General features: G+C 44.0%; 1 protein-coding gene across 1 annotated transcript; it reads right to left on the minus strand.

Moving 5' to 3' along the window:
- LOC109710521 (receptor like protein kinase S.2) lies at positions 6761–9733 on the minus strand. The gene is given in 2 exon segments (XM_020233174.1): positions 6761–7191; positions 7193–9733. Coding segments are annotated over 2 exon segments (2478 nt in total). The 5' UTR covers positions 9457–9733; the 3' UTR covers positions 6761–6977.

The following is a 22476-nucleotide window of genomic DNA, read 5'->3' on the forward strand; positions in this document are numbered from 1 at the left end:
GTCTGTCCCACACGGCCCTGCAGGCGTCTCGCCGCCTAGCTGCCCGTGGTAGCTCATCATCCCGCGCTGGAATGAGACTATCCCATGCGACCCTACAGGCGTCTCAATCCCGCATGCGTGAACCGTGTCGCAAAAGGCCAACTCCGGAGTGCCGGCTTGTAGGGAGCGACCCTCACAAGCATGTGCGAATGAGCACAAATGGCAAGCAAGCAAAGTCATCATCTCAACGATCAGGTCATCATGGCTCTACCATGGAAATGATCGCTAGCAACTCATAGGTCTAGTCCAATGTCCCAAGTGAAGGTTTAACCGTTCAATAATTCCAATACCCTTTTTGTGACCTTAGATTTACTAAGTCCATACATATTTCAAGCCTAATGCCTCTTTATAACATTAGCTTACTATACCAATTCCAAGCCTAATGTCTCTTTATGACATTAGCTTATTATCTATGCCAAGCATGAATTCTAAGTCCAAGAGTGTATGAAGCTTGTCATATTCACTATATGCAACATGATCCAAAGTTACAATAAGAATGCTATCCATAGAGCCGAGCCCAACATGAAATTCTCTACTACATAGAGGTCCAAAAATGCATTATACATAACATGTGTATTTTCAGCATTCTAAAATTCTCAATAATTCTATTTAGCATGAATATGCATGCATTTTCATTTTACGATAAGTAAAAACCATTATAGGGATGATTTATTCCATTTTGGTGAGGCCAAACCCACCACAACTCTTGCGCTCCTTCGTTTGCTCCGACGAAGGTGTCCACTAGTCTCCTAGCATCCTAAAGATGTAGGAACAAGAGTTAAACGAACCTTATGAACAACCATAAGGTTGATCATTAACCATCTCAAGCTAAGGTGGAAAAAAACTCACCGAATGCGAAGGAAGCTCTCTCGATCTCCAAATGGGAGTTAAAGTCTTTCCAAACCAACCTAAACAAGGGTTCTAAACCCATCAATTAGGTTCCAAAGCCCCCAAATCAAAAATTCCCAAAATAACCCTAAATCCCAAAATCTAGGATTTTATTTGATAAAACCTACCGAAACATGCTCTAAAGAATAGATTAAGCATACTAACCTCCTTGGTAGCTCCAAACAAAGCTCAAAATGCTCTAAGGTTGAAGATTGATTCTCTATCGAGCTCCTAGCCCAAGCTCCAAGCCTCCAATGGTGAAGAAAGAGAGAAAGGGTTGATGCTCCAAGCCTCCTCAAGCAAGCTCCTCCTCTCCTCCTTCTCCTTCCTCTTCTTCTTCTTCTCTTTCTAGAGGATGTGAGAGAGTGAGAAGTGAGGGAATGAGAGAGAGAAAATGGCCTATAAGCCCTCCCAAGTAACAATATCCACTTAGGTCCCCCAACAATCCATCCTGTGCATCAGCCCAAACTGGGCAGTTTTCGCCCAGATGGACCGGTCTCTCCCTGCCTGGGACCGGTCTCTCGGTTCGTCCCGTAAAACCAACGTTCGGGAACCAGTCTCTCCCCACATGGGACCGGTCTCTCCCCGCGAAAATGTACTCGGGGACCGGTCTCAACCGCTAAGGACCGGTTGCCTCAAGTCCTGCCGCAGCACTGTTCCGGGGTGACCGGTCTCTCCCACCAAGGACCGGTCCCCGAGAGTGAAAACTCTCAGGACTTGCCAAAATCCAAAATTCAAACTTTTTAGGTCGGAATACATTCTACGACCCTCCACAAAGCATGGAAAAGCTCGGAACTCAAGTCAAACACTCGAACCTTGCAATTTGCACGGGTCTAGTGTGTTACAGTGAGAGATAGAAACGTGAGGGGCTTCTTAGCATTTTGTTACAATATAAGAGGGGATTAAGAGAGGGCTTCTCTCTCTCTCTCTCTCTCTCTCTCTCTCTCTCTCTCTCTCTCTCTTTCCCTCACTCTCTTTCATCTCTCTCTCTCTCTCTGTACGTGAAGGAGAAGAGAAGAAAGAAAAGAAAAGAAGAAGAAAGAAAGGAAAAGAGAAGAAGAAAAGAAGGAGAAGATGGAAGAGAAGAAGAGGATCATCATCACCATCATCATCATCTTCTTCTTCTCACCATTGGAGCAAGCTTAGAGAGGTAAGCTTGGTGCTCTCTCATGGTAGATCTTTAGAGATAGGTTTTTGATCTCTAAGAATGGATGGAATGGAACCCTAGCATGCTATTAAGATGGTTTTTCCCCATTTCATAGATCGATTTAGTGGATTTGGTAGTAGTAGCATCTAGGGTATCCAAAATGGGGTTTTGGTATATATGAGGGTTTGATCTCATTTGACCCTCTATAAACCTAATTGTTAGGTGTCTAAACGCATGGGAAGCGACGGATTGAGCATTCGTCGAGCAGGTGTAGAGATATCGGCAAAATAAGGCCGAGCGAGCTTCGTTTTGACCAAGAGGGCCGAGGCGACGTCTATAAATCGCGAAATTGGGTCCCGAGCACTGTAACAACAAAGCGAAGACCTTTAGTTCTCGGAACTGCCAAGCGGCGCGCTGTTGGAGCGCAACTGCGAGATCGGGCCAAATTGGGTGCCGAGTGCCGCAGGAGGCCGATTGCAAGTGTCGACGAGCAATCGGAAAGCTAGCTAAGGTGGGTTGTGCTTATCGAAGCGACTAGGTCGCCCTTTATGTCTAAGAAACATACGATTTCATATTGATGCATGTTAATAAAATGACATAGATGATGCATGTGGTAAAATGCTAAGTAGATGCATATAAAATGATATAGAGATCAAAGAATGCATGATTAGCATTGTAAGAATGCACCAGGTAGATATGCATGTAAACTAGATGATAACTCTAGGGTGAGTAGAGTTGATTGACAAGAGAGATATATGATACTCGATTGGACAACAAGGATGTCGAATAGATCGAGTGGCACCTAACCTAGTATTAAAGAACATAGGTTGAACGAGTAAACCTAGAGTCGAACAAGTCTAGGTGTGTGGCATCGAACCTAGTGTTAATAAACATAGGTCAGACAAGTGAACCTAGAAGTTGATATCTAGGTAGAGATGATATGGAACCTAGTGTTTGTACCTAGGTTATGTGACTGAGACCTGGAACCTAGAGTGATATTGAACCTAGGTTGTTGAGTACAGTGGTATTAGCCACTAGGATGTTCTAGGTCGACAGCATAGGGTTGGCTATGGACCCTCGACCTGTGGAAGTGGATTCCGGAATCCCAGGACTTGTGATGACCCTGGTATCAAGGCTAGGGCGTGTGCGACGACTTCGCCGCCGAGGTTGATACAGAGGGAGGATTGGGGGCGATCACTTGGAGATCACCGCCCGGGGCTTGAACCATTGACGTGGCGTGTGCGACGACTTCGCCGCCGGATGGTTAAGCCGATTGTGGATCAGACCGCCGAGATTTACTGCAACCATTACTGGGTAAGTACGATATGGGTGCCACGAGGTGGCTAAGTCACGATAGAAACCATTGTTTGGTGAGGTGCGATTAGTTCGCCGCCAGATGGGTATGTCATGACTTGAGTCCTCGCTGGGTAAGTGCAACGTGTCCGCAGCCAGAATGGCTATGTCAAGGGACTTGAGCTGGGTTCAGCGTGTGCGACGATTTTGCCGCTAAGAGGCTAAGTCACAGAGGGCGGTAGGCTATTGAGTAGCCAGTGCGCGAACTATCTGCGGATGATTGACTCGAAGCCGAGTCGAATGGTTAGCTTCGATAAGGTAGTGGAACCCTTATGAGCTAGAGATAGAGGCTTGGGCAAAGGTAATAGAGACCTTAGAAGCCAGTGGACTTGGAGTGACTCTAAGGTAGTAGAAACCTTAGTGTTGAATGTTATGAGCTAAGAGTAGTCAAGTAAAGTGTAGAATCAATTGATCTACTAGTTGTTGCATAGAGTTGGATAATTTTCATATCGCATATCGTGAGACATGGCATGTATTTCAATTCGAATATATATATCTGTCGTATATTGTTGAACTAACATGTTGCAGTGCCTTCTCGGACCTATCGGTCGACCTTTTCCCTTGGGTGGCCGTACCCACTGGGAACCATGGAGTTGGTTCTCACCCCACGTTATTTTGGGGTGTTTCAGGTCCGCACGTGAGCGGCGCGGGGGCGCGAGGCAAGGGCGTAGCTCCATAGATAGCGCCCTACCCTAGAGACCGAGGTAGCAGTACCCTGAGGCAGTCTAGCTTAGGGGACTAGAGGTTAATGAAACAAAAGTATCAACTTGTATTAATTGTAATAATCGGATTGTATTTTGGAAGTTCAAGGTAAACAAATGTATTATGTGGAACTTGAGAATGAATGCTTGTAATAACATAGGATGTGTTATGTTTTTGATACTTCATTATGCAATCTGTTGTTGAGTACTGTTCCTGGTTGGAACCTCTGTATTGTGTTGATTGCGATGCCTTGAATGTACAGGGGAGACTCTGTCCGTAGTACAGGAAAAACTCTGTCCGTTCGGCGGTCTGTCGGCGTGCCCACGACCCGGCCAAATAGGCGGGCGGTCGCGGGGCGTGACAGTAACCGAACTCTCTCTATATATAATTATATGTAATATATATTTTAATTATATAAAATAATATATATTATGTATTTTAATTATATGTATATAGAATTTAGATTCTTGGGCGGACAAAACTAAACCAGCAAAATCCTACTCTAATTGCTCTCCTTCTCTCTTTTACACTCGCTCACAGAGTCGCTTTTCCTAATTTTATTTAATACTATAATCTCATATTTCATGCATTCATTTTATATATTTGACTATTAGGTATTTTTTGTATTGAACTTTAGATAATGTTTTATAAAAATTAAACTGTAGATTGCACAATATTAAGAATTTCAAGCGGCTCGTTTAGGGCTCGAGCTTGCTCGACTCGTAGTTAGGCTCTCTTGAGCTTGGCTCGAATTAGTTCAAGCTGAGCTTGAGCCTAACTTTAGACTCGAAATTAATTTCAAGCCAAGCTTGAGCTGAGGTAAGCTCGCTCAAACTCAAGGGGTACAAACCCTTGGTGCTTTTGAAAGTTTTCTTGCTCAATTCTGTGTGTGTGTGTGTGTGTGTGTGTGTGTGTGTGTGTGTGTGTGTGTAGAGAGAGAGAGAGAGAGAGTGTCCGGCTGCTATGCTATCGTTTGCACCAAACACTTAGTGCTATCAAGTTTTCTGCCGTTAGATTAATTCCTTTGATTATTTTTACCCATTAGATTATACTATTCAACCAACTACCCACTCAACCGTAGGGAGCCTACATCATTCTAACCGCACATTTTTTAATCCAAGGGCTAAAAAACTAATAGCACCAATAACTTGGTGCTATTAATAGTATTCCAGCCTATATTTATATAGTTGAGCTAGAATACTATCGGTAGCAAATAGGCTCCATTGCCACCAATTTGTTTTCGATAATGGAGTCTCCAAATCGATGATCGGCACTGTTGAGCGTGATATATATATAGTTGAGCTGGAATACTATCGGTAGCAAACGGGTTCCGTTGTCACCCATTTATTTTTTATGATGGAGCTTCCAAATCGACGATCGGCAGCGTTGAACATGATCTATACCACTTGAAGTATTTAGAAATCAAATTTCATACTTTTTCGATATTATTCTCTTATCTATCGAGTGGACATAAAAATGAACGGCTGAAAATGAATATTTTTTAAAAAATGATGATAGGAGTTTTGTAATCAAGATTAAGAGTATAGATTTTGTTTTAAATAATTTAAAGAATTATCTAACAAAAATTCATTTGATTTGGATATATTTACGCCGTTAAACGAGAAATCGCTTTATATCGACAATTAAAATTACAAATTTTGAAACCCTTTGATCATTAGGCAAATGATATTGAAAAGATTTGAAATTTGATTTCCAAACACTTCAAGTGGTATAGATCATGTTTAACGGTGCCGATCGTCGATTTGGAGGCTTTATCATCGAAAATAAATGGGTGACAACGAAGCCCGTTTGCTATCGATAGTATTCTAGCTCAACTCTATATATATATATACATGCAAGTTAATATTAACTTCATCCCAAGACATCATTGGCTTTCAATCAGGTAGGTGAGAAACAAGTATTGAAACTGTTGAATTTTTCACAGAATCCAAGAAGTTGGGTCAGGATATCAAACGATATAATTTAAGTCCATTCTCTAATACCAATATAGGTCCGAAAATATATAGAAAATCCATTGGAAACAATTAGGTAAGAGCAACAATTAGGTAAGAGCAACATAGATAATCAACGCCTATTGCTTCTTTTAAAGAACATAATCTTCTTCTGATTGGCGCCTTGATGAACTTTTAATATTTGTGGTTCCTTAGATTGTCAATGCACCGTAGCATCATGCCTCACCTAACGCAAAGAAAATACGAACCAAAGCAGGTAAAAAGTCCTTGTCCAGAAACTGCTTTATAGATTTAGAATTATTGTTTTGGGATTCCTTGCATTGCTTGTTTACTTACAGGAGAATTTAGTAGCCTAGTTTAGTCCTTTAATCTGGAGATGTAATGAGGAAAACAAAAAGGAAAATCAGAAGTTGGAGATTCTGTTTCTCTGTAACCTCATTTTTGCGGAATTTTGAAGCACCTATCGGCCCAATCTCTTGTTCATTATTCCTCGTCGTCATCACCATTATAATCTAAGCTCTTCTGCGCTGATACATCAGAAGCAAATTTACACACTTGTATTTTGTTTTCTTTTTTATCACAGGCATCAGAAATTTCAGTCAAAAAAAACAAAATTAAGGTAAGACTATTAAGTGGCGGTCGAAGTGCCCCTATTTCAGATTCACACAGTGAAATAATGCATTTCGCGAAGTTCATCCTCTATTTTAAGCTGTTCTCATCAATCAACTACAAACACTATTTACAGATAGGTAAGCAGAAAACATGACCAATAAAAGCATCAAGAAGCTCACACTCCCCTCCCCTTCACACAATAATATCATATACTGTTCTGTTTCTTATATTAAAAGGTAGCAATTGTATGCAGTAAAATCCGCTCACTGAATGCCGATAGCTTGAATTCTTCTAATCAAAGAGAGAGAAAGGGCATTCTTTCCCTCCCAATCTTCCCTCTCCTCTTTCTTATCGTGCACGCCAAACTTGTTGAGCAACTCGTTGTTGCCGTCCAATATGCTGACGATCTGCTTCATGCTCGGCCGCCGATCAGGATCTGAGCAAGTGCACGTCACCCCGAGCCTCACCAACCTCGTCGTGTTGGAACTGCCCGTCCAGCCGATGATCTACCAAGTCCTCGATGGCCCTCCTTGCCTCAAAGCTCCGCTGCACCCTTCTCACTAGTAGCACCTCTGGCGACCGGAAGTCCACCGCCATCTGCCCGCTCACCACCTCCAGCACCACCACGCCAAAGCTGTACACGTCCGCTGCTGTCGTCGCCTCGCCCGTCTCAATGTACTCCGGTGACATGTACCCAAATATGCCGCGCGCCGAAGAATTCATGTGATGGTGCCCGTGCTCGTTGCGGGAGAGGAACTCAGCAAGCGCAAAGCAGCCGAGCCGGGGGTTCATGTCGGCGTCGAGAAGGACGGCGGAGGAGGTGATGTTGCGGTGGATGACCTGCTCCTCCCACTCCTCATGGAGGTAGAGCACCGCGGAGGCGAGGGACTTGACGATGGTGTAGCGGCGGTGCCATGGGAGGACGTAATCGCCATGGTGGTGGCGGCGGCGGTTGAAGAGGTAGTGGCTGAGGAGGCTGCTGGGCGAGTAGTCATAGACGACGAGCATCTCCCCCTGCTCGGTGCACCACCCGCGGAGCTGCACCAGATGGCGGTGGCGGAGCCTGGTCAGGTTGTCGAGCTCGTTGGCGAAGCGGACCCGCAGGGCTGGGCACGTCTTCATCCCCAGCCTCTTCACCAGCACGTGGAAGCGATTCTCCAAGAACCCCTGGTACCCGGTCCCGAAGTCCAGCTCTGCCACCATCTGCGTCTCAGAGAAGTTGTTGGTGTCCACGTTTGGAATAGGCTTACTCCCAGAGCTTCGGCTCTCATTGCTACCTCCGCCGCCGGAACCGTTGCCGACGTTGTCTGCCGTGAAGAAAATGGTGGAGCCCGCTGCCGTGTGGTAATTGGAGTTGGACAAAGTGCTGACTTGCGTTGTGGGAACCGACGAAGCAGAGGAGGAGGAGGAGGAGGAGGAGGAGGAAGAGAGGGAGATGTACTGAGGGTGGGACTTGAAGGACGGAAGCGGCGGGAGGTCGCCGGAGGAGAAGAGGTTCTCCGTGACCCATTTCATGGTTGGCCGGGATCGGGGATCGTGGAGGGAGCAGAGGAGGCCGAGGCGGAGGAGCCGCCCCATCTCCACAAGCGGGTACGTACCGTCCGCCAGCTTGTGGTCCACGGCGCTCAGCAGGTTCTTCTCGTCCGACAACCGTCGCACCCAATCGAGCATGAATATCTCGTCGTCCGGATAAGTCAGGTCGACGGCCCGCCGCCCGGTCGCCACCTCCAGCACAACGATTCCGAAGCTGAACACGTCCGACTTGGCCGTGGCCGTGCCTTTACGCTGGAAGCTCTCCGGGGGTAGGTATCCGATCGTCCCTCCGATCCGGCTGGTCTCGGAGATGCGGAACTGGTAGTCAGCCTTGGCCGACGCGGACCGCATGGAGTGCACCTCCACCGGCTCGTTGCTGCCGTTGCCGTTGCCGCCGCCGTGCTCGAGCCACCTGGCGAGGCCGAAGTCGCCGAGGCGGGCGTTGTAGTCGGCGTCGAGCATGACGTTGCTGGTCTTGACGTCGCGGTGGATGATCTGCGTGTCGAGCTGCTCGTGCAGGTAGAAGAGCGCGGCGGCGAGCCCCGAGACCACGCGCCGACGCCGCTCCCACTCGAGCGGAGGCCCGCACGAGGACGGGGAGAAGAGGATGCGGTCGAGGCTGCGGTTGGGCATGTAGTCGTAGACGAGGAGGAGGCGATCGTCGTAAACGCACCAGCCGCGCAGGCGGACGAGGTTGCGGTGGCGGAGCTGCGCCACGGCCACCAGCTCGGCCGCGAAGGCCTTCTCGAAGCGGTCGCCGTGGCTGGCCACGCACTTGACGGCCACGGCCGTGCCGTCGCTGGGGAGGACGCCGCGGTAGACGCGGCCGAAGCCGCCGCTGCCGAGGACCTCCTTGTCGCTGAACCCGCTGGTGGCGATGTAGAGCTCCGAGTAGCTGAAGATCCGGGGGTTGCCGCCGCCCACCTTCTCGTTAGGACAGCCGTCTACGCCCGCAATGTCCTCGAAGCGGGACGAGTCGTGGCCGCGCTCTTCGATGGCCGCGCATCGGCAGAGGCTGCGGTCCCCGCAGAACCAACGGACGGCGCCACGAGCACCTCTCCATATATTATTCCAACTTTTGTTGCGGTTTACCTTCAAGTATTCGGAAGAATTAGGTTCGGCTAGGAAGCAGAGGCGGTTCAGCGTCATGTCTTCACTTCCCTTCTTCTCCGGCTTCGATTCAAATTGAGAGCGTAACCACACATGCATAAACTCTTTCCTCAATCTGGCGAACGCACTAATAATAACACAGATAATTATAAGAGAGATGTAGCAGTGGGTCAAGCCGTGAGGAGGTGGGGGTCGAGGGCGCGAGGGCGGGGGGATGGGGCGAGGTAGAGATGGGGCAGGCAGGGGCAGGTGAGTGAAGATAGGAAGAAGAGGAAGAGAGCAGGAGCGTTTGGTATTCCGCCCATAAATGTAGTTGACTCGCGTGGCAGAGACAGGCCGGTTAAGCGAGCGAGCGAGAATCGACTAAAGGGTACATATCGCTCGGAACCAAGAAGAGAGATGAATTTTAGGTAAATATGTACGAGAACACGTCTATTCTTGAGCAGGTGGAAATGGACCTTTCAACTTTCTTTTTTGTTGGCATTAACATCTTTCTATAGTTTAATTTTGACGAATTTGCATGAAAAATTCACTAGTTTTAATTTTTTTTAAAATTTGACCGACTTTTTTGATTTTACAGATTCGATCTGAATTTTCAACAAATTGACCAAAATATTTTTTTACCTTTTTCTCTCTATTTTTTTGTTCTCGTGTTTTTTTTTTTTAATTCCTCTCCGAAGAAGGCGGCGGACGCGAAGGCAAAAATAACCCGCTTCGCCTGTGGCCCTCACGTCCTCGCCATCCTCCATGCATCCCCGCCCCTCCTAGCCTTCGATCCCGCTGAGGCCATACTGCGACTCTTTTTTTTTTTTTTTTTCTTTCCGACCCTCTTCTATTGTGTCTGCGGCCGACGACGAAGAGGAAGTGCTTCTCGTGGCCGAAAAGCACGCTGGCGAGAGAGAGGAAGAAAAATAGTTACACTCCGGCGAGGGTGGTGGCTGTGATAGAGAGCAAGAAAGAGATCGTGACAAAAAAAAATTATAAAGAGAAAAAAAATAAGAATAATAAAAAATAATAATAATAAATATTTTTCTCCTACAGAAAATATCAAAAGTTATAAAAGAAGGAATAAAAAAGATGAATTTGCACTGTTAAAATAAAATTATACTGTTTGAAAAAAAAATACAGAAAATTACATTTTTTGAAACAAAAATTATACTATTTGAGATGAGAGTTACACTCTTTAGGCGAAAGTTGTACTCTTTGAGTAAAATTTATACAATTTCTCTTTTTCTTCTTCCTCCTCTTTTTTTTTTCCTCTGCTTTCTCATCTTCATTATCCTTTTTCCTCCCCCTCTTTCTCCATTCTCTTTAGCTCGTAGCCGTCACCGCCGCCGCCGTTGTACATGCCCCCGAGAAGCTTGTTTGGGACTTTCGCAGAATTACCTAAATAATACTTTAATCAAGCAATATCACCTCCTTTTGGACTACAGAAAGCACCAGTTGCCTGCTTCCCCCTTGAATCCCCCAGAAGAGTACATCAGAAGAATACATTTGTGGGCAAAGCCGGCGACTCCCTCGAAGACGCATTTCCACAAACGTCTTGTGGATGCCAAATTCCTACTAATCCGGTCGGGTGGAGGCCGCTGCACGGCGCGAGCTCGGCAGCAAAGACGAAGCGTGGTCGGGAGCAGGAGCGGCCAAGCATGAGATTTGCGCCCACATACCGCTTGGCGTAGAGGTAGAGGACGAAGACGAAGGCAACAACCATGAAGAGGAAGATTAACGCAGCCAACATGATCTCGCTGCTTATGGTCTCCGCCGCGGCGCTATTGGTGGGCGCCTACGCCTCCTTCTCCGCCATTGTTGCCGCTAAAAATGGGATTTTGGGAATTAACTGGGTTTCTCTCTAAAATGGGGAAATTATGTGAAACCGGTGAGATTTGGGGAATTGTGGGGGCTTTCTGTGGGGAAGGTTGCAATGGAGAGGGGGAGAGAGGGCATATACGACGGCGGCGGAGGCGAACTGGAGAGGAAGAAGGAGGAGAAGGAGCAAGAAGAATGAGAAGGAAGACGAGAAAGCGGAAGAAAGAGAAGGAAAAAGAAGAGAAAGAAAAATTGTGTAAATTTTACCCAAAGAGTGCAACTTTTACTTAAAAAATATAACTTTCATTTTAAAGAGTGTAATTTCTATCTCAAAAGTGTGACTTATATTTAAAACAATGCAAAATTTTTTTCAAACAGTGTAACTTTATTTTAACAGTGCAATTTCATATTCTTTTCCTTCTTCTATGATTTTTTAATCTTTCCCGTAGAAAATTTTTTTTATTTTATTATTATTATTTTCTCTTTATAATTTTTTTTTTGTCATGACCTCTTCCTTACTCTCTATCGCAGCTACCGCCCTCGCCGGAATGTAACTATTTTTTTGCCCACTTCCTCGCCGGCATGCTTCTCGGCCTCGAGAAGCACTTTCTCTTCGTCGCTGGCGGTGACGGTGGAGACGGCGGGTTTGTTTAGCAAGTAGAAAGTCTGCTGCAGTGGAGGTGGAAGGCGAAAGCTTAGGAAGAGGACGTGGTACCGATCTCACTATCATCACGGAGGGTCGCGGAGGCGGTGAAGAGGGTTGGAGAAAAAAAGAAAAGAGAGTCGCAGTGCGGTCTCGGCGGGGCCGGAGGCAAGGAGGGCGGGGAATGCGTGGGCGAGGGTGAGGGCATGAAGTGCAAAAGCAAGGCTGACCGTTTCTGCCTCCGCCTCCACCTCCACCTCCTTCTTCAGAGAGAAAAAAAAAGACGGGAGAAAAAAAAAATGGAGAGAGAAAAAAGTATAAGAATATTTTGGTCAATTTGTTGAAAATTCAGACCAAATTTACAATATCGAAAAAGATAGCCCAGTTTTACAAAAGCTAAAAACTTGTGGATTTTTATACAAATTGGCCTTCAATTTTTTTAATTTAAAATACATTTTTGAATTTCTTAAACACTTTGTTAAAAGCAACTATTTCGTTGGTTTAAAAAATTTTACGTAAAAAACTGTAAGATTGGGACTATAAATGGCTTGCAATCTTTGCATTCGAAAGTATTAATTTATTAACAAAAAAAATTGACAATATTTTTTTAGTTGTAAAGTATATTTAATAAACTATCATTCATTATTCGGCCAACTTGCATTACATGTTAATTAATTATAATAATTCGAAAAAAACTTCAATTATCAATCATATATATATATATTTTATTTTATTTTATTTATTTATTTATTTATACATTATTTTTTTTGAAGTTGCCACATGGCAACTTTTCCTTCATTTTTGAGTGTGCTCCACCCGAACCAGCTAAAGTCCTTCATCTTCCTCTTCCTTCGGCTGTTATTTTCGTTCAACGATAAGATGAATTCCACGGGTCATTATCGCTTTTTTTATCGCTGTTTTCTCTTTTTTTATCGATGTTTTCTATATTTTCTCCAATTATTTATCCGTCGTATCCAACGTATTACGACGCTAGTATATAATTATAGAGTAGAACTAGTATGTTATTAAGAATAGGGAGGCCTCCGTGTCCGTGTGCTCCTAAACCGTTTTTGATGATGAAACTTCTAAATTGATGATCGAATACATTAAACTTGATCTAACGTATTTGAAATATTTAGAAAATAAATTTTACAATTTTTTGATATGATTTATCTATTGATTGAAACGATTAAAAATAGATGCTTAAAAATAAAAATTTTGCAAAAAATTTATGATGTCGCACTAAAATTTTTAATTATAAATATTGATCTTGCTATAGATATTATAAAATTTCATTTGATTTAAATATTTTTATACCGTTAAACACGTAAACAACACACATTAACTATTAAAATTTGTTTATTTTGATATCTTTCAATGAATAAATAAAATAATATAAAAAAATCATAAAATTTATTTTTTAGATATTTTAAATACGTTAAATCAATTATAATGGAGCCAATCGTTAATTCGAAAGTTTCATCATTAAAAATAGTTTCAAGGAATGAAGGCTTTCGTGCTCCTAATAACACACTACTCCTATTCTATAATTATATGCAATATTTGTTCAAAGATAAGAGAAAAAATATTAATAATAAAAAAAGTTAAATTTGCTTTTATAGTTATCCAAATCATTATAGAACTTTATGAACATTTATTTAACGACCTAAGAAATAATTTAATTTAAAATAATTAGGAATTACGGAGAATGTTGATTCAAAGAGAAAGATAACGAAAATGTTTATTTTAAAATTGCATATAGATGAAAGGGTCGCTGGACAAACTCGCCTGTATTGTCAAAAGGAAGGTTCTAATGGATCAGGACCAGAAACCAGACGGGAGGAGAGAAAGGAAGGTATGGAAAGGTAAAGGCGGTTTGACGTCAGCGATGAGAGGGATGAATATAAAAATCGCGCATTTGGTGCCGCGTCGGATGGACGGGCGAAAGCGCGCAGACCCCCCGCGACTCACGTGCGCCGCGCGTCGCGACAAGAAAGACAGCTTCTAGAAATGGGAAAAATGGAACGCCCGTGGAAGGTGGCGGTCCTGGCGGACCCAACTCGAGCCGATGTTAAGGAATTAAATTCCAGATAGACGACAGACGGTGTGAAACGGTGGAAATGAAAGTCGTCGCTTCCCCACGGCCTGCGGGCCCAGCCTTCCCTATGAACTAGTATCTCTCTTTTTTGATCCATTGAAATTCTAATTTTAATCAAAAAAAAATTCTAATTTTATTTATTTTAATTTTTATATGAAGTTAAATTAAAATGATCAAAAATAATTAAAATCGTTAAATTCGGTGAAATTATTAATAAATTTAATAAAGTCTATAAAATTATTGATAAAATTACTTAAGTTCAAAAACTAAAAGTTTTAAAAGTCTTTATATATTCTCATCACAAATTTTTTGTAAACAATGTGGAAGGACCCCTTAAGTATTAAGGGGCTTTAAAATAGACCTCAAATTTATTTTTGAGGCAATTGCTTATATACCCTTGAAGACTTTCTGATTTACCTCTCTTAAAAGGTTAATTTTGCTCTTTTACGTTCCAACCTATTTCAAATATAGCCCTAGAGTTAAATTCTGTTAATGAACTGTTAGTAATAGTTGTTATCTGTATAAAATTATTATTTTTCCCTTTCAAATATGCCCTTCTATCATCACCTACTTTTCTTATTTGTCCTTAAGTTAGGGGCAAAAAAAAATATTTTAATTTTCAGTCTTTTCAAATATATCCTTCTACTATTACTAAACATTTCTTATTTGCCCTTAAGTTAAGGACAAAATAGGCATTTTGATTTTTTTTAACTCTAGTATATATTTAACTCACGTTTAACCCAACTTAACTTAACGGGTGGTAACTGCAGGGGTAATTTCGAATAATGGAGAAACATATGAGGGGTATATTGAAAAGAAAAAAAAATAGGGATAAATGAGATATTTTTGAAGTTTTGAGGGGTATATAGGCAATTATCCCTTTATTTTTTAACTAATTTTTTATAATTTTTTATTTTTTTATTATTCATGTTAGTTGATTAAATCAAAATATTTATAATATTTTAAATAAAATTAAATAACTAATAACTAAAATTTAATACATCTATTAAATTTGCTAAAATTTTAATTTATATAAAATTTTAATTTATATAAAATTTTAAATTATTTTTTTTAAGAGAAAGGTAGCATGCTAAAAAAAAACTTACTAGAAATGTGAAACAATTAAGTTTCGAACTTGAGACCTCATTACCAACCACTTACAATAAGAACAATCAATATTATTTTAATATTATTTTTTCTAAATTTTTCACACATATCTATATCTATATCTATACTTGTTGGTAGCCGATTTCCCGGACCCTAGTCCTTGTTGACGATCCTCCTCGGGGAGTGTGTCGGGATGGAAACGGCTTATGGTACTAACCCTCGAAGTTCGCGCCCTTCGATTGATCAAGCGATTCGGCTGATGAGGGCTCGGATCAGCCGGATTCGAAGCCTCTACAGTAAATTCGGTTCGGCTGGATGAGCCGAATATACGGAACAAGCAAAAACTAAAGTCGGCCGATGAGCCGAATGGCTAAAGAACACAGGAATTGATCGGCTTGAAGAGTCGAATGCCTTTATATTCACTGATAAGAAGTACAGGGGTCGAGTGTGCCGGATGGCATGCAGACTCGGTTGATCTACTTAAAACTACTCCTAGGAAGGATAGTAAATGCGGGAAAGAGAAAATTACAAGTAGACTGCTCCTACAAAATACAGAAAATTGCGAGAAAAATAAGGGCGGTCTTTGTTCACAGGAAAAGACCCCTTTTTAGGGCGTTATTGACCTATTTATAAATCGCCCATTGTGATCAGTTATTATCTGTACATGATCGGCCACTACTCCTGATTCTCCGAACCACTTTTAGTCCACTTTCAGCCGATCGGAACCGCCTACAACTGCTTACGGTTACTATAACCTCCCTTAATTGGCGCGACGGTTTGCTCTTTAAACTCTTCCGGTGCTCCTGGTGTATGGCAAGATTGATGCTTTTGAAGGGAATACCAACGTACCATCTATCCGCCCCTAATTGGCTCAACAATTGCCCCCTCGGCAGCTTTCGAAGTAACGCTTCGATAGCTGGCGTAATCCGAGGCGCGATTACTTTTCAAACTCTTAGTACGATTTCGTCTCAACCGTCCACTTTTTTTGCTGCCGAAATCCCGCCATCGTTTCAATAACAAGCGCGATCCGAGGCGTGGTTCTCGGTCCAATCAAATTCAAATTCTCTGTACGAGTAACTGACGTAATCCGAGGCGTGATCCTCTGTACGGTTCAATCTTGGCCGTCCATTTTCTTCTCTACGGCCCCGATCTTGCCCTCTATTTTTGTCTTATATGCGGCATTAATTAGGTCATCTTAATTACCGCCATCTATTCATCATTATAGCCGCCCTCGAAACTCGCTTTGATGGGACGGTTCGACGCGACAGCCTTTTCTTCTTCACCAGGCTTCTCATTCTTTTTTATAGCTTTTTGTCATCAGGCTTCATCATTTTCGCCCTCTATCTTTCTTCATTTTCTTCGCCTTCTCTGTTTCTCTTCGCCTCCTCCATTCTCCATCTCTCGTTCATAGCTTCTGCTCATTCTCTTCTTCCTTAGCTCCTTTTCGCTTCAAGTAATGGCGCTGCTCCCGTCTTTACTTACTCGTCCTTCGTTGGATTATACCCTGCTTAAATCGTATCTCGAAAAGGACCCTACTAGATTCATTTTGGGTCCCTCCTTTACTGAAGACCTGCCTGTTGATGTGTAACACACTGGACCTTTGCAAATTGCGATGTTCGAGTGTTTAATCAGTGTTCCCAGTTTTTTCAGATATTCTGGAGGGTCGTTGAGAGTGTTACGACCTATGGCTCGCATCCCAAAAATTGTAATATTTAAAGTAGCGCTAAGGTCACCAAAGTGATGGACTTAGGCTGCTCTCGGGTTGCATTTTGCTGGGCTGTGTACTAGTACACCTTGATGGTTGTACAGGTACAGAAAATGTACCGGTGACACCTTGATGGTTGTACCGGTACAAATGAGTTTTTTTGCCAACCCGAGTCTCGGGTTTGCGCGCACAGGATTTTGTACCTGTATACTTTCCCGTGTACCGGTACACAGTGCAGAATTCAGACTGCGTGATCTGAGGGGTGTTTTTGCAATTGTAACCTATCTATTAATACCCCCACAACCCTTAGAGTCTTCTTTGAGCCCTAACCTGTGGAGAAGAGAGGTAAGAGATCCCCTCTTGTTTTCCTTCCCTTTTTTCTTGTGTTTCGGCTCATTTTGATCTCCTCCCTTTGCTCCTCTTTGCTTTTGGTTGGGGTACCTCCTTGAAGAGAGCACTAGAGTGAGGATTGGAGTTTTTGGAAAGGAAGAACTTCAACCCTAGCTTACTTGCAAACTTAGTGTGGGGCTTTAGAGAGGTTAATAAGACTAATCTACTTCTTGATTCATGTTTTAGTAGCTTTTACTAAATGAAACCCTAGAATTGGAATCTAGGGTTTATTTTGGGGATTTTGGATTGGATGCTCTTGAAACCAAATTGATTGGTTTAAAATTTTGGTTTAGGTTGGACTTGAAGGACTCTAACTCCCATTTGGAGATCGAGAGAGTTTCCTTCGCATTCGGTGAGTTTTCGCCCTTTAGCTTGAGTTGGTTATTAATCGATCTTAGGATTGTTTGTAACGTTCGTGTATCTCTCTTTTCTATACCTTTAGGGTGCTAGGAAAGTAGTGGGCAACTTCGTTCGGCGAAACGAAGCGTTGCGAGAGTCACGGTGGGTTTGACTTCATGAAATAGTGTAACACACTGGACTTTTGCAAATGGCAAGGTTCGAGTGTTTGATCTGTGTTCCGAGTCTTTCCAGATATTCTGGAGGGTCATCGACAGTGTTCCGACCTATGGCTCGTATCCCGAGAATTGAAATATTTAAAGTAGCGCTAAGGTCACCAAAGTGATGGACTTAGGCTGCTCTCGAATTGCATTTTTTTGGGCTGTATACCGGTACACCTTGATGGTTGTACCGATACAGAAAGTGTACCGGTGACACCTTGATGGTTGTACCGGTACAAATACAATTTCTCAGCCAACCCGAGCCTCGGGTTTGCTTGTATAGGATTTTGTACCGATACACTTTGGTAGATTGCGAACTGGCAATTCTGCAGGGGTGTTTTCGCTATTATAGCAATGCTACATATGCCCCACGCCCCATTGCTGGTCTCTTGAGCTGGGAAATACAGGAGGACAAGGTGGGGAGCCCTTCTCTTCTCCTCTTTTGATTTCTTTCCCTTTTTGCTTGATTTTTAGTGGAATAATCCATTCTTTTGCTCTCTTTTTGCTTTTGGGTGACTTTTCCTCCATGGGAGAAGTCTTGAAGCTAGGAGCAAGGTTTGTTTGAGGGAAGGATCTCAACCCTAGCTGGTTTCTAGGGTGGTTTGAAGCTTCTAAAGAGGTTAGTAGCTTGTTTACCCTATTTGATCCATGATTTTGTTGATTTTTGCATAGAAACCCTAGAAATGAGGAATTAGGGTTTGATTTGGGAATTTTTGATCTAGGGCTTTTGGAGCTCAATTGATTGGATTAGAACCTTCCTCTAGGTTGCTTTGGAGGGGTTCTAGCTCCCCTTTGGAGCTTGTGAGGGATTTTCACCATATAAGGTGAGATTTTGGCCTTTTCTTAAATTAGTTAATGTTTAACCTACTCGTTGTTCGTAACGTTCATGTAACACTCCTAGTTTAACCCTTAGGAAGCTAGGAGGCGTGTGGGCATCTTCGTCGGCGCAAACGAAGGGTTGCGAGGAGATTTGGTGGGTTTGGCCTCACCAAAACGGGATAAATCATCCCTATAATGGTTTTTACTTATCGTAAAATAAAGATACATGCATATTCATGCAAGATAGATTATTTGTGAATTTTAGAATGCTTAAAGTGCACATGTTATGTATAATGGATTTTCGGACCTCTATGTAATAGAGAGTTTGCATGTTGGGCTTGGGCCCATGGATAGCACCTCTATGTGTGAATTTGGAATGTGTTTCATATAGTGAAAACGACTAGTGCATTGCATTCTTGGACTTAGACTCATGCTTCATATAGTAAGCCAATGTCATAAAGAGACATTAGGCTTGGAGTTGGTATAGTAAGCTAATGTCATAAAGGGGCATTAGGGTTGGACTAGATATGGACTTAGCAAGCTAATGTCATAAAGGGGCATTAGGCTTGGAATATGTGTGGACTTAGTAAACCTAATGTCATAAAGTGGCATTAGCGTTGGGACAAGATTTTGGCATAGTGTGATATAATGCCATAAAGGGGCATTGGACATATTGAATGGTTAAACCTTTACTTGAGGCATAGACTAGACCCTCGGGGTTGCTAGTGAGCATTTCTATATTAGAGACATTATGACTGTTGAGTTGCTATTTCATGTTAGAGACATGATGACCGTTGAGTTGCTATTCCATGTTAGAGACATGATGACGAGATCCGTGATATGATGACTATGATTACTTGCCATTTGTGCTCATTCGCACATGCTTGTGAGGGTCGCTCCCTACAAGCTGGCACTCCGGAGTTGGCCTTTTATGACGCAGTTCGCGCGTGCGGGATTGAGACGCCTGTAAAGTCGCGTGGGACAGCCTTATTCCAGCTTGGGATGATGTGGTACCACCGACAGCTAGGCGGCGAAGCGCCTGTAGGGTCGTGTGGGACAGTCCCGTTCCTCGAGGGGGAATGTTCGTACTACCACCGGCAGCTAGGCGGCACAAGCTGGACTACCTTGGGTAGATCCTTAATTGGAAATGAAAATCGACACGGAGTCGTTATGTAATAATCACTACTTGATAATATATCGTAGTTGGATTCAGTGGACATTGGGATATATAGTGTACTTGGTCGCTATGATAGTGCATACTAGAAATGTATTGGACACTTGGACATATAGTATACTTGATAGTATTGCTTGTTGCATCACAGTATACTTGGTAGCCATGATAGAGCATACTTGTTATGTATTAGAATATTGGATTCATGATAATTTAGATGTTCATCATGTTGACATCATCTTATATTGTGGCATTGTGATATAGCATTTATTATATGCTTTCTTTTCCACAGTTACTTATTATTACTCTTACCTGCTTATGTTTTGGGCCTAGTGGTGTATTTTGCTCAGGTCAGTAATTGCCTACTGGGAACTATAAATTATAGTTCTCACACCCCCTGTTCTTTGTTTTCTTTCAGAGCCTTCCACTCCGGGAGAGGCTCGGGATTGCGGGAAAGGTTTGTCTCGAGCTAGTTATCGAGGGATTTGGTGATAGGTTGTCCACCTCTCTTTTGTCTTTTTTTGGAGAGGTTGTGAGAGTTTTTTACCTGGTTATAAAGACGGCCCTACTTTTGTATCTTGAGATTTATGATATATTAGTTTACTTTATGCTTTAGTGGTTTAGTTCTCTTTCGACTCTACTTGTTGATAGAACCTAGCTGTATATTTGCTCTAATATCTCTAAATACTCTCTACTTTTTGTTCATTTATTTGCTTTTAGTCTAGACGTCTTATATGTGCAGGCATATGGCGGGTCTGGGTACGCACCGGGCGGGCCTACGCCGGGTCCCGGGGCGTGACAGATTAATTTGGTATTAAAGCCTAGGGTTTAGTCTTAGTGAACCTAGTAAACCTTAGGCCGGTTGGACTATAGGAATTAGACTCGTGAGAGACGAGGTCTATTTAATTTGTAAGCAAAAGTATCATGATTGGGTTTACTTGATAACTCTAAAATGTTGGAGTTGAATCGAAGTGTATGGCCTCTAACTTCGTAGAGGGTTACGTTGGCGGCCGACAACGTAACATCAGGAGTTAGTAGTGAAGCACACTTTCTTACTTTCGCATGATTTGGGTTTTACCTTCTTGAGCGGGGATTCGATAGCGTGAGTTTACTAACTTGCGGTTTTATGATACTATAGTGACGATGCCGATTACACGCACCCAATCTGCCAGAGCGGATAATGCGGCAAATTTGGAGGAGGTCGAGACCTCCGCTACCTCCGGATCCGGCGAGGTCCGTGAGTTGAGAGGCCAGCTTGCGGCCCTCACTGATATGGTGGCACTGCAGACGGAGGCAGCGAGCCGACAGAAGCCGCAGATTAAGCGCCTAGAGGACCTTCTACTACAGCAGGCGGCTGCCAGGGAGGCTCAGGTTCCTACACCAACAGTGTCGGTAGAGGTGGTTGCACCCAGGGGGCCGTCCCCTGCACTCGACACTTTGTGGACGGTACCTGCAGTAGCACCTCAGGAGGAGGTATTTGTGGCACCACTAGCTCAGGTGCTGGTGGCAGCGGCGGTTTTTCTCTTGATGGTTGAGGGAGCAGAGCGGCAGCGGCTTATGGATCGCCTCAACGAGTTCAGGAGGTGCAATCCCAGGATCTTTGATGGAGAGAAAGCCGACCACCGGATCGTTGAAAAGTGGTTGATGCACATGGAGAAGTTATTCCGCGACACCTTCATGGAGGAGAGAGACAGAGTTTGGCTCGCCACTCACCATTTGGGCGGCGAGGCCTATAGCTGGTGGTTGGGTATACAGGACAATCCCAACACCGACCTAGCAGCAACTTTTTGGAAAAGGTTCAAGGAACTCTTATTGGAGCATTACTTTCCTGTCAGTGTTAAGAGGAAGATGGAGCAGGATCTGCGCGAGATGCGCCAGGGGGATCGGACCGTGGCTGAGTACAAGAGGGAGTTCTCTCGGCTTCTACACTGTGTGCCCTTCGTTGTGCGGGACGACGAGGACAAGGCCCGCATCTTTGAGCGAGGACTTCGACCGTCGATCTTTCGGTTGGTGTAATCCTCCAACCTTCAGACTTATCGAGATGTGGTAAACCGCGCGCTCATCATGGAGAGCGGTGCGACGGACTTGCAGGAGCGTCGAGAAGGCTCGGATAGAGGAAAAGGCAAGAGGCCCGCGGCTGAGGGTGCGAGTCAGACGCACTCTGGGAGGCCGCCGAGACATCCCAGGAACAAGAGCCAGTCGCGGGGACATGACTCATTAGCACAGCGTGGAGGATCTGAGCGTCGCCAGACTCTGAGCTGCGTGATCTACGGTGGTCGTCATTACTTACGGCAGTGCTCGCAGGGTCGGGGCAGGTGCTACTCGTGTGGCCAAGAGGGTCACTTCCAGTCGGACTGCCTGAGGGGCTCAGTACCAGCACCATCTTCAGCAGGCGGCGGTTAGGGAGGCTCAGATTCCTACACCGCCTGCGCCAGTGGAGGTGGTCGCACCCAAGGGGTCGTCCCCCGTCCTCGACACTTCGCGGATGGCACCTGCGGATGCACCTCGGGAGGAGGTGGTCGCGGCACCACCAGCTCAGATGCCTCTGGCGGGAGCAGTTTTTTCCGCATTAGTTGAGGGAGCAGAGCGGGACCGGCTCATGGATCGCCTCAATGAGTTCAGGAAGTGCAGTCCCCAGATTTTCGACGGAGAGAAGGTCGACCACTGGATCGTGGAGAAGTGGTTGATGCACACGGAGAAGCTCTTCCGCGATACCTTCGTAGAGGAGAGGGATCGAGTTTGGCTCGCCACACACCACTTGGACGGCGAGGCCTATCGCTGGTGGTTGGATATTTAGGAGAACCCCAACACAGATTTGATGGC

Source organism: Ananas comosus, linkage group 5 (assembly GCF_001540865.1).
Source record: "Ananas comosus cultivar F153 linkage group 5, ASM154086v1, whole genome shotgun sequence".
Taxonomy (NCBI): Eukaryota; Viridiplantae; Streptophyta; class Magnoliopsida; order Poales; family Bromeliaceae; genus Ananas; species Ananas comosus.